The 12,932-nt window shown below is 40.3% G+C and overlaps 1 protein-coding gene across 1 annotated transcript in view; it reads right to left on the bottom strand.

Moving 5' to 3' along the window:
- Positions 1-3,147: 3,147 nt before the first annotated feature.
- hcn2b (hyperpolarization activated cyclic nucleotide-gated potassium channel 2b) overlaps positions 3,148-12,932 on the bottom strand; it is a 38,443-nt gene continuing 28,658 nt past the window's right edge. The window contains exons 5-8 of the mRNA XM_037681709.1: positions 7,381-7,527; positions 6,955-7,195; positions 6,700-6,864; positions 3,148-4,278 (exon numbers count right to left, since the gene is read on the bottom strand). Coding sequence (XP_037537637.1) covers positions 3,329-4,278; positions 6,700-6,864; positions 6,955-7,195; positions 7,381-7,527 — 1,503 coding nt within the window. The 3' untranslated portion in view covers positions 3,148-3,328. The remainder of the gene's footprint in view (positions 4,279-6,699; positions 6,865-6,954; positions 7,196-7,380; positions 7,528-12,932) is intronic.

The following is a 12,932-nucleotide window of genomic DNA, read 5'->3' as shown; positions in this document are numbered from 1 at the left end:
CCTGATTTGCTAACATATCAACACCAAGGCATTCAGTACTCTTATATTTTATATCTGGTACAGCAAGAATGAGACGTTTGAAGCTTTGATATTCTCAATAATTGTCAGTGTCACACGTGTGTGAGGAAGTTCAGTCCCACTTCACAGCAGAAGTCCAGAAGAACTAATAAACAATCACTTCAAACGCTCATCATCCAGCCAACACAGCGCTATACACTCACCTACTGAACACGCTTGTGACACAGACACAAAGCAGATAAACTGGCAGCATGTGCTTGTCCAGCGCTGTGTCGGGCTCATGGCTGAGAGTTCAAACAGTGATCAAAGTGTCTGGGTCGCGTCCTTTGAGCGGGAGAGACTCACACACTACAAGTCATTAAACAAGGATGTAATCAAACAGAGACTGTGCCTGATATTGCCTGAAACGTTAGCTCTTTAACTCATCTGTCTTGCGCTCACTGACTGAGGACTCATTCAAATAATTTCCGCACAGTCTTGATAGCAGCTTAATAGGGCAAACTCTGGTATTAGCAAAAAGAAAGAGGGGGAGGACGAACCTATCACACTGGAACAGTACTGAAGAGCACAAAAACAGTTGACTCAGACTTCATTCACAATCATATTGGAGTTTTGGCATGTACCTTTCCCATAGGAAAAAATAAACTAGAATAATTTAATAAAACAATACAAACTTTCTTTGCTGCTAATGAAGTGGGAACAGCATTGTAACCCATAGATGACAAAGAACAAGGTTTATTTAGTGCATGTTTTTGATGAAAAAGAAAAGTGTGGCAGTCGACTGTGACAATGAGCCAAGGTTTATAAGCCATGTAATGAAGCCCTTGGATAAAAAAATAAAAAATAAATAAAAATCAGCTGCACCTTGTTTTAAGACTTAGCTTTCAGCAGAAAGTTATGTTAACAACGATCGCAGAGATGTGACTCCTCTGTGCCAATCAGAATCCAAAGGGATTTTTTTCTTACATAAGATGGTTCAATCAACAAGTCTTCATAAATGAATGAAAAGCCACATTGCAGCAATCAATACATGTCTCTGAAAAGGTAGCAAACCTGAGTGAAATGTCCATTGGATTGATTTTACAGTTTGGCTCCGGATCAATGTTCAGAGCTGCAAAAGTTGAACATTGTGTTTGCTTAACACAATGAATCAGCTGCCTATTTGCAATCCCAATTGGATTCCCTTTATTTGTCCTCACACTTTAACCAGATAGTGGGTCCAGGAGAAGTACAGCAACCGTTTTAAGAGAACGGTGCATTGATTTTCATTATGATTGCAAGCTTGTAGTGCAACACAAGGTGCTTAACTGGATGTCCTCAGTGCTCGCTTTGGACAGAGGAGTTCAAACTGGTAACAACTCACTCTCATTCACGCCCATTTCAGTAGATAAAAATTTTCTTTTTAAAAAAATGCATCCTCTTATGTTAGCTCTGTGGATAAGTTGTAGCTTAAAATGTTAAATATAGCAGTGTTCAACCCCAGTAAGCATCAACAGATCCCGCCCCAAAAAAGATCTCACAGACACTCAGCATCTCATACAGCAATGCCCACCCCCCTTTTGCATCAAAATCCTTCCTAAATCTCTGTAGTTTTATTTACATGGCAGTTTATAACTGATCAGCTGTCGTCCTTCTCATATGGCATACATTCAGCAAGAGAAGGATTTTTAGGTTTAACAGGATCAGAATGTTTAAAATTAAATTAACTAAAGCCTCGGCCCAGTCTCACATTTTCAACCAAAGGATTGTTGTGGAGCTAAAAGAGACATTCACCAAAGTTTGAGGTGATTTGGGCGCATAACTATTTTATACAAGTGAGTAGTTTGTGGACCATGAAGCCCACCAACCCCCCTATTTAAATTACTAAATAAATACAGGTATTTTAAAATTGACTTTAAAGTTTCTGAGGATCTGACTTTCTGGGCTCCAAAATGAATTCCCAATGTGATATTAAACAAGCTTAAAGTTGTTTGTCCAGTCTGTTTTGAAAAAGAAAAATGGCACTGCAACATATCCACTCATCCCCTCAAACATTTTTGGTTAAGGTAACAACATGGTCACTGGATTACAATACCTCAAGTGAAGCCACAACAGCTGCTGGATTCTTTAAGATTTTACATTAATAAGAAAACGTAAAGAAACACTTTCCTGTACAGCTTAAGTATAGATATTCATATTTATATATGTATTTATATATAGGCGGGGTAGAGTATTGCAGAATTATATTGCATGTGTTTATCAATGAACCTAGACAGAAACAAGCAAGTATACAGTATGGGTTGTTCACAAATGTTTCCTTTCTGTAAAGCTCAGATTATTTAACCATCTTGGCCTTTAAGGTTACAATCAGTATGTTGAGCAAACAGCTGATCACTTCTCAGATGAGTCACAAAAACAGGGCAGTGCCACCGTCAGCACGTCAAACCAGTCAAGCTTGACGATGCATCATGGAGAGTGTGAGTCCCTTTTCTGAAAATGGAACCAAAACGTATCAACAAATCCCCCCACGCACACACACGCACACTAACACCCACATACATACAAACCAAATATATGGCTTCTAACGTTGAATCAAGGCAGTTAAATAAATGGCATTTTCTTCTGTTTCTTTTTTTTTTTTCTTGTTGATACAGACACAACCAGACATGGAGTTTAAGCTCAACTTTGGTTTGGGTAGATACAATGAATATAATATCCTTCCTTACCTTTTTCATCAACTATTTACATACTGATGTAAGATCGACCAGCGGTCTAAACCACTAACTCCACTACTATTTTAAACAATATGAAGATGAGTGTTCATTTGCTACGACAGCTTATACAGGAAAATAAAATACACTCAAAACATTTTTTTAAATGTCATTGTCATTTGACCTCAAGTCCCTGATTTTCATTTTTAAGTCCAGCTCCTGCTAGATTGCATTGCATGGATTCTACACAGTATGCAATAGGTACATTAATCATACTTTTCTTCATATCTTTACAGTAAAGACAGCAATATGCAGTAGGTGTTTGGAAGCAGAGTGAAAGGGGTGATACTAAGACTAGAAGTGCTGGCAGAGAAGACCAGACCAGTTCAACCTTAATTTTATTCTAGCATATTTCTATAGACTCCTTGCCAATGTGTTCCTAGACGTCGAGTAGCTCTTTTCTTTCTGCTGAGGCCAGCACACAGTGCATCAAGGTCAAATGACCCATGGCGCTGGCAGTAGCTGATTGGTCAGTTTGCAAGCTGAGAGATCAGCTGGACTGACCTTAACTAAACAGATTCTCCTACAAAAAAAGGCCTCATTCCTGAGCTCCACCAGGGTCACAAGTTGGAAGACAGCCGGGCTCTGGCAGAGTCTAGCTCTGGAAGGCTGACAATTGAATCTTTCTTGGGAACTGCAGAGTCTGGAGGTCCTGAGCCAGCAGCTGATGCTACTGCCCCCATTCCAGTAGGTCCACCAGGAGGGGGTGTGGAGACAAAAGCAACCCTCTGCTGGGTTCCTGTAGGTCTCCCCACCCCTGAGGGTCCTGGCAAGCTGTGGGGAGGGGGCTGAGAGGGGCCAATGGAGGAGTTGGAGGTACGAGTAGAGGGTGGAGGGCTGGGAGCTGCAGAGGAAGCTTGTGGCGTTCCCTCCTGGGGAAGTGAAAGTTGGGAGGCAGACAGGACTCGGGTGTCCTGGCTCAAGTTGCCTGTATGAAGGGAGTGGGTGCTCTTGTGTGAGGCAGGTCTCTGCTGGGTCTGTGTGGGACTGGGTGCATGGTGCTGCACAAGGGACAACTGGGAACCAGACGGTCCTACACTTGCCATGTACTGAAAAGTCCGTCCTGAAGCTGTGAGCGGGCTTTGAACTGGCGGGCTGGAAATCGCAGATCCAAATGCTCCTCCAGGTGTCTGGGGCAACTGAGACTGAAGGGGAGACATTGAGACCGGACTGGACAGGTTCTGCATCATCTGGAACCTTCGCACCATGCGTGGAGATTGCAAAGTCCCTGGACCCACCAAAGGACCTGCCATCTGGGGACAGAAACTCATGGCCACAGCTTGTTGGAGTGTGGCAATAGCAGAGCCTGTCTGTGGTTGACCCGGAGGGGCAAATATCCCACCAATTGAAGGGGTCATAGACATGGCCCTCGGCCGCTGCAGGTCCACTAACTTTACCATTTCACGGTCATACTTGACAATCTCTTGAATCATCTCATTCTCTCGGTTGTTGAAAACACCCGAGTTAAGATCATGTTGAACCTTGTGCATCAGAATGGAGTTCTTTTTTCCTGCAAAGAGGACAAAGTAGAAAGGACATTAAAAGACTGAGCTAGCAAAAAACAAACAAAAAAAATTTAAAGAGAAAACAAGCACTAGATACAGCATGTGATGTCCTCTAACAGAACAAACACTGAGGGAAGAGGAGGCCTCACACTGTACACTCATCTATGGTTACCGTGTCCTGTGTTCAGTTTCACTGAACAGTACATATCCTTTTACATCTTATATCTAAATTTATGTTCTTGTAATAGCCATTCATTATCTTTACCTGCTTCTCATTTCTTGGTCATAAAGAACAGGTGCCTATCTCCAGCAGTTGCTGTGCAAGGGACACCCCGAACAGCCTGCAAGTCCATCATAGGGTCACATATTTCCCCTTGTGCATTGTAAGGACTGGCCCAGCCTGACCACTCCAGGTTTTGAGTTTTGGCATGAGGGCTTTAACAGACTACTCGAGTAATCGACAGGTCGATTCCGAGGACATCTATCGAGTTTTTAAATTTCACGTCGAGTATTCGCAGTGATGTCATTACATTGCAGATACGTCATTTCGTCACATGTCACGTAATCTGCACCGGACTACTAGTAGAAGCTATCAAATGGATTCCTCCCAGCAGATGGACTGAGCGGAGCAGGACCAGTCTTAGCAAACAGGTAGAAATGTATCAGTAGTATAGAAATATTTCACTAAACATGAATCTTTCGGTTCATCTACCGTAAGGAAACAGAAAATGAATCAACTTCCTGACTGTTTGGAGCTCACGAACCGGTGTTATACCATATTCTGTGACCACCGTATATTGTGACCATAGGGGGCGGTGTTGCATGCACTGTTGCAGGTCATAGAATATGGTGTAACACTGGGTCCAATCGATCAAACCAGAACCAGCTTCCTCTGACCTTGTTTCACAAACTAAAAGCATAAAATATTAATCTCTAATCCTATAAAAAAAAACTATAAACATATTAAACTCCAAAACTAAACCTTATATGCACCACAGCTGGCAGTGGTGCGGGGTGGTCGACCGCCCCACTGTTTTAGTTTTGTTTTTTACGTGCCGCACGTTTCTTTCACTTTTGTAGCTTAATAATAATAACTAATAGTTTTGGTTTTCCTGTGACTTATTTGCAGTATGATAAATGGTAGGAGCATCATATATGCTCCCAATGTTTTGTTGGTCTTTTTTGGTAAATAATAAATAACGTATTTTGCAGTTTTATTTTTTTAATTTATTTATTTTTCATCTTGATATCCTATGATGTCATCAACTACTCGAGTTCTACTCAAGTTTTATTATGTTAATGTCGAGTTTTAAAATGATGTAGTCGTTCAACCCCTAGTTGGCATTGGGCAGTCTGGCCCACTTCCAGCTCAATTTGTGGAACACAGAGACCTGGGGTTCCTTTCGGGCTGGGCTGGTGCTGCAGATTTGATGTCATCAGACTGCTGGCCATTGATTGGTTCGCTGACCCAGAGGAGTCACGTCACTGATGAGTCATATGCTTAGTGACTGCTCCTTACCACCATTTTTACCACTTCCTTTCCTTCCTTTACCACTATATTTTTATTTTATTTTATGTTTTCCTGTCCGCTGTGCTTGGTTCTTTCTATTGTACTGCACTTTGGTTGGCCTTGCTGCTCTTTTAAGTGCTCTATAAATAAACTGGTATGGTATGGTATGGTATTTTCTTGTTACTTAATACTAGCAGGTTGTGTGATAAGGAGAGCTCATATTTTTCTCATTTTTTTTATTTTTAAACAAAACATAGCACCAGTGCCCTGGACAAACAATGAGGTGCTGATATTGCTGAGATGAGATTTGTATGGTCTTGCTATGACAGTCCACAAGGTTGCCACATCGAGGCGGTACTCTGCTACAAGTAAACAAAACCAGAGCCGGGGAAAACTGGGGCTGGAATATGGTCAGTCCATGCCGGACCGAACTTTACAATGCATGAGGCGATAAAAACAAATTCCTTTTATCACCCTCACCTAGGAACAATTTAGAGTTACCTTACCAATGCACCTAACATGCATGTTTTTGGTCTGTGGGAGGAAACCCGAGTGTCTAGAGAAAACTCACATGTGCACAGTCATATGTAAACTTCACATAGAAAGGCTCGAGGCTAGGAGGCAATCCTACAACCTTTTCACTGAGAGGCAACAACTCTAGCCGCTGCTCTGTCCTGCAGCCGTTTTAGTAACATTTATTTTATTTTAGTACATTTTAGTTTGATTTTTCATTTTTTAACCACATTAAAAACTCTTCTTTGTCATGTATTTACAACACAATTTGTTTCTTAACATGTTTGAGAGCATGAAAGTCACATTCCATTCCTATGTTTGCAGTAGAAGAACATTTGTCAAATTCTTACATTAATGGCAGAATTTTATCTGCTGTGTTTATTTAACAATCTTTTTATTTCACCTATTCGGTCCAGACGATCAATGGCAACAGTCTCGAAGGCTCGCCTCATCATAGGATACTCCTCCAGCACCTCATTGAAGTGGTCAACAGACAGGGAGTAGAGCCGACAGTAAGTCTCTGCTCGCACGCTGGCTGTCCGCCGACCCCTCGTCAATAAACAGATCTCTGAAACAGAAAGAAGAAGCTTAAAGGCAAATGTGAAAAAAGCAACACCTAAAATAAATTAAATGTGAAAATTCAAAAATGGTCCCCCACCTCCAAAATAAGAGCCATCAGACAGTTTCATTGCAAGAGTTCCCTTGGTGATAACGCTGCATACTCCATGTTGGATGAAGTACATTTTTTTGCCGATGGTGCCCTCCCTTATGATGTAGTCTTGTGGTTGGAAAACCTCAAAACGTAGCTTAGTCAACATGGCTGTCACAAAGTTTGGCTCTGCATTGGCAAACAGAGGCATAGACGCCACCAGCTTGCGACAATTAAAGTTGACAATTTCCTAAAACACACACACATTGTTTTATGCAAACAAAGAAAAGAAGTACAGCAAGTGTAAAAAAATCTTGCATGTATGACCAAAACATAAAAAAAGCTACTTCATAGAACTCATTGGTATTAAAATTATGAGCTGATTTGTTTCACGGAGGAATTAAAAGAGTGCCATGTTGGGTATATTTATCTCACCTCTCTGAGAGGCTCACTGAGTTCTCCCAGGATGCTCTCCTCGTCAAACATCTTGCCCTGGTATCTGTGCTCATAATAGTCATGGATTTTCTGTCGGAAGTCAGCAGGCAGCTTGTGGAAGGACATGTACTGCTCCACTTGTTTGTACTGAGAGAGAGAGATGGACAGATATGGTATTCTGTTAATACACTGCAGACAGTAAAACTGTTTTTACTGACCCACTTCCAGCCTTCACATTATCAAGTCCAACAAGTGATGGGGGCTTCATGGTAGTTTAGGTAAAGATACATGGGACATTTTTTGCCCCACTTTCTTGTAGTTAGACATAGTTCTGCTGAATTATTTGTGTTTATAGTAAATTTGAAAGCATTTTTCATTATTCTTTAGGTTCATGGTTTTTATCGTCATTCACATCACATGTGGTACATGAGGTGGAACGAAATTGTGTACTCAAGGTCCCAGTTACACCCAAAAAGAGCAAAAAGTATGAAGTGTAAAAAGAAACAGTATACAAGGAGCTAAGCTATATGTTAAACACGACTTATGTAAAATAATACAGTATATTAAACAGCAGCCCAATAAAAGACGATAAAGACGAAATAAGTAAATAAATAAATGATACAAGACGAAAGAAGTAACAACAGCTCATTACATTCAGACAAAGTGAGCAAACTGGGCTCTGAGGACAACAGAAACTTTTTTAAAGCTTGTTTATTGTATATCAGAAGAGACGCTTTCATTGTCAAAATGTAATCAGTAGTATTTTATATTGTACATGCTAGCCCACCCATCCAATATCACCACTGACTGCCACTGATAATCATCATAATTCATTCCAGGATAAACATATACAAGTTTAAACATCTAGTTTACAAAATATTGTGTGCAATACAATGTCACCTCTCGTCTAAAAACATATTTTCCATAGGGCGCGCAACAAGCCTCTCATGTGTAGTACATTAATCTCCAAACATCACTCAGAGAACAAGATGTCATGCATGTTTCAGGACTGTTCTTGCCCAGAGACCTGGGACATCTTATTACAATGCTGCTTTGCAGAGACACACTATCCCTCCTTTGATACCTCGTGAGTCAGAAGACTGCATTCAGCTACGGACAATGACTCACTTTTACTGTAAGTTCCTTCACAAACTTCCAGTGCATTAAGAAACAAAGCTGCTCAGCTCAAAAGAATAAAGCACTCCCACCGTGTGATGTGTTACCTGTAAACACACTAATCAGTGCTAGATCAATTAAACTAAATGTGCTCTGCATTGCACAAACATAATCAGTTTCTATTGTTGAAATATGCTAATTGCAATCCTTGAAAGGTGAGAGACATACTGTGTGTCAGGGCATCAGAGAGGGGAGTGACAGAATAATCAGCTGCTGGGATAAAAAGGTTTCTCTGTATACTTTGCTATCAGACTGAGCGCTCCAGCCAGTTTAAAGACCATAGCTCAACTCTGTAAAGCTGTCCGAAACATCATTTCAGAAGGGTTACCAGCCTGACAGATACCCAGCACTCACAGCTTTCAGTGATTAAAGAAGTCATCATCAATACTGTTATCACAACACTCAGAAACTACAATCTAAAATAATCAAGATACATCCACTGACAGAGACATAAATGTTTCCCTACAAGATCCCAAGCTCATTTCTCCTTCAGACAGCACTGTGTTTGTGTGTGTGTGTGTGTGTGTCCTGCCAGAGAACAACAAGGTCCACCAGTTTAAAGAATGGATCCAAGCTCAGAGTCCCCGATTCCAGCATGTAAACCCTAACAGAAAAAATAGTGTATTATCAGAAAACACACACACTGCCACTCTGTTTCTAAAAGAAAGCCCATATGGAAAACATTTTGTAGAACTGCAGTGAAAGCATGTGCACTAGAAAAAGTTCCCACTTCGAATCTTTGCTACACGGTGCAATAACATCTTCAGGTTTTCACATTTATGACAGCAACACATTACCCAGGAATAATGAACAAACCCAAACCCAATCATTCCACTAATTACTTTAACAAGAACATTTTTCAGCCGCGTATTCCATTGCAATATTTCTTTAAACATTTAGTTGCCTTTGATGTTTACAGCAAGCTGGTTTTTGAATTAAAGTGTTACCACTAACCTTAAAGCCCATTATCCCTTGAAGGAATGCATATCGTTTGTGCCTTTCATGCCAGTTTCAGACTAGGCAAATCTTTTGTTGCGAAATAAGAAACTCCATTTTAGTCAAACCTTGAAAATACTGTTATACTGTTCATGTAGCCACAGACACAGACAAGTGCATCGCTCTGCATTTGTCTTACGACATCTGACATGACAAGAACTGTAGGAGTACCCTGAGAAATCCAACTAAGCAAGGTATCGTGTGCCTAAATATTCTACTGGCAATAATTGACTCTAACCAGTAACATATAAATATATCAATCGTAAAGTATAAACTTTAACATACTGTAAGAAGTTAAAGCCTAATCTCAGTCTTTATCTTTTGATCCATTTAGCTGAATTAAAGAGCAGCAATAATGGAAAAAGTACTACTCTTGTTTGACACAACATACTGTTTGAGGAAAGGGAAGCTGATACATCATAAACAGGTTTGTTTATGCAACAGAGGCAGGGAAAACTGCCTGTCAATCTGCTCAAAACATAAATCCATAAACCTGCCATGACCCACAGGGATTCTTACAGGAATACAAAACCATTTAAAAGACAAACAAAACTTTTGAATTGCAGGCCTGTACGAGGAACGGTCTTCTGCAGAGCTGCTTAGACGGAGTGGCCCAACACAATCTCACCTGTATGAGTGACTCCGCATCCTGACATCTACAGATGGGGAGCAGCCTGAAGAACTGACCCCATGTCACAACTACCCAATAACACTAACAGCACAGCTGGTGTGTCCCACAGAGAACAGAACAGCTGATTGTGAGAAAAGTGTGTTTGTGGGTGAGTTTGTCATTGTATGTGAGTGTGTGTGTGTGTGTGTGGGGGGGGGGGGGGTTGTTCAACAGGTGTTGCAGTGATGCAGTGACTTCACGGCTGTGGTCAGATAAGAGTCTGACTCAGCTAATTCTGGACTAATGAGGTAGCTGAAGCCTAAATGCAACTTAATGACTTGACTTTCTACATCGAGTCACAGTTAAAAGTCTCAGCCGTCAGCAGGCGACTCTGAAACCTCTGCAGCCTTACCGAGAAAGAAGATGCAGCGTGTTTGGTCATTGCATCGCAGCATCCAGAGATCTGACAGGAAACGTAAAGCTTGTCTTCTGTGGCACTTTGACTCTGAGTTTGCCATTTAAGCAACTTTTTGGCAATTGTTGTCATTTTATTGTCACGAGAGGACATTTGCGAGTTTTTTTTCTTTTACTTGAAATACGATGAGTTTTATTGCTTGCTCCCAAAAGCAAAGGAAATTGTTTATTTTGCCATGTTTGTGTCTGTGTGTGTTTGTTTGGCTGTACTGTTAGCAAAATATCTCCTGAACAACTGAATACATTTTACCGAAAACCTCAAAGTTTTGGTGGATGCATGTCTACAACTTATTTACTTTAGCAACCACCACAAAAAAGAATCACACTCAATGATTAAGCTAAAAGTTGATGTGGTAGTAGCTGAGAGTCATCCTCAACACATATTTTAAGCACTAACATGTTTGTTAATGATCTCAAAGTATGAGATTATGCATCATGTTATTTACTAGTTTTGACCAAAATGACTATAACAGTTTTTTCTGATGATAAGATTAGTCTAAAACTTTAGCATGAAAAGCAGCAGGCCATTCACATTCCTGCAAGCAATTACCCTCTAATACTTTTTATAAGTTATGCCTATAAACCAAAAATCGAGTTTTCACAGTCTTACTCACTCCTCATATATTCCCAAAATTTCTAATTTAGGTTTAGTTCAAATCACCATTTGGGAAGCAAATTTTATTCAAGTCATTCTCTCCCAGCTCAACCGTCTCATTACAATAAGAAGCGCATTCACCTAAAGAAAGGAAAATCAGATAGTGGGAAGTCAGCGCTTGTCTGGTCTGTCTGTAATTCAGAGACGTGTAAAGGAGGAGTGACAGCGCACTGTAAGGACTCGCACAGTACAAAGTCTCATTTAATGAAATGAAGCTTCTTAGGAAATCCTGGAGCTCATTCAATGGGAGTGACAACCAGAAGCGACCGAATGATAAAGCTTTGTTCGTTAAGAAAGAAAAATAGTATCTGACACAACAAAAAAGAGAAATAGTTTTTGTTTAAAATGTTGGCCACAGTCTTTGTGTAGTCAGCCAGTTTCTGAGTAACTGAAGTGATCAATGAGTGGTTTTCAAAAAAAGAAGGGGGGGCTGTTATTGAAGGTGGCAGCAGAACAAAGCTCATTGTGGTGAAATATCACAGAGAGCTCCAATTACCATCTGTTCTTCATGCTGCTGACTGAGCTCAGTCTCTGTCCAACATCTGGCCAGAACTTTGGTCAGTAACATAAACTGTGGGGGGCTGACCCAACGATGTAAAGAAAGATCCAGAAAATGTAACTAAACATAGGAGCATAAAGGTTCTCTTTAAACCCTTTGGTGCATCACTGTAAAAAGAAGCATGTGTCATAAAAAATATTAAATTTTGGCTTCTTTATGCTACAAATAAGGTTTGCACATTTTTAATGAGCCTGCCTGTTATTTGAAATCTTTTAAAAGCCTTCAGAAACATTTATCAAACAGAAAACTGAACCGATGTGTCATTTTGTTGTGTAACAGCTCACACCCTGTCTGCTCAATCTAATTAGTGCAGTAATGAAGCAAGAACAGGAATAATGATGCAAAGCATTAACAAATTATTCATATTATCAACTACCCCTGCTGGTATTGGACAATACAAAATTCTGTAATTTTTTTAGGGTTATTTGTTGTGTTTGATTAAATTATTGGCAGCCCTGGAGTTTGTTGAATTTAGCACTGATTGTACTTTGTACAAGGATCTGCCCTTTATAACAGTGAGTTTATAAAGAAAAAAATTATATATATATATATATATATATATATACATACATACACACACACACACGTTTTTGTTCTCATTTTTCATGAGCTGAACTCAAAGATATAAAACTTTTTCTTTGAACACAAAGGGACTTTTTCTCTCAAACATTGTTCACAAATTTGTGTAAATCTGTGTTTGTGAGCACTTTTCTTTTGCAGGAATAATCCCTCCACCTCACAGGTGTGGCATATCAAGGTGTTGTACAGGTGTACCTTAGGCTGACCACAATAAAAGGCCACTCTAAAATATGTAGTTTCATCACATGGCACAATGACACAAATGTCCATCCATCCATTTTCTTTACCCGCTTATTCCATTTTGGGTCACGGGGGTCGCTGGTGCCCATGTCCAGCAATCACTGTGCGAGGGGCGGGGTACACCCTGGATGGGTCGCAAGTCCATCACAGGGACACATAGAGACAAACGAGACAAACAACCATTCATGCTCTCACTCACACCTAGGGACAATTTAAAGTTACCAATCAGCCTAACATGCATGTTTTTGGTCTGTGGGAGGAAA

The sequence above is a fragment of the Nematolebias whitei genome, chromosome 9 (genome assembly GCF_014905685.2).
Source record: "Nematolebias whitei isolate Nwh7 chromosome 9, NemWhi1, whole genome shotgun sequence".
NCBI classification, from domain to species: domain Eukaryota; kingdom Metazoa; phylum Chordata; class Actinopteri; order Cyprinodontiformes; family Rivulidae; genus Nematolebias; species Nematolebias whitei.
The sequence above is the reverse complement of the archived record's forward strand: the minus strand, read 5'-3'. Positions and strand labels throughout refer to the sequence as shown.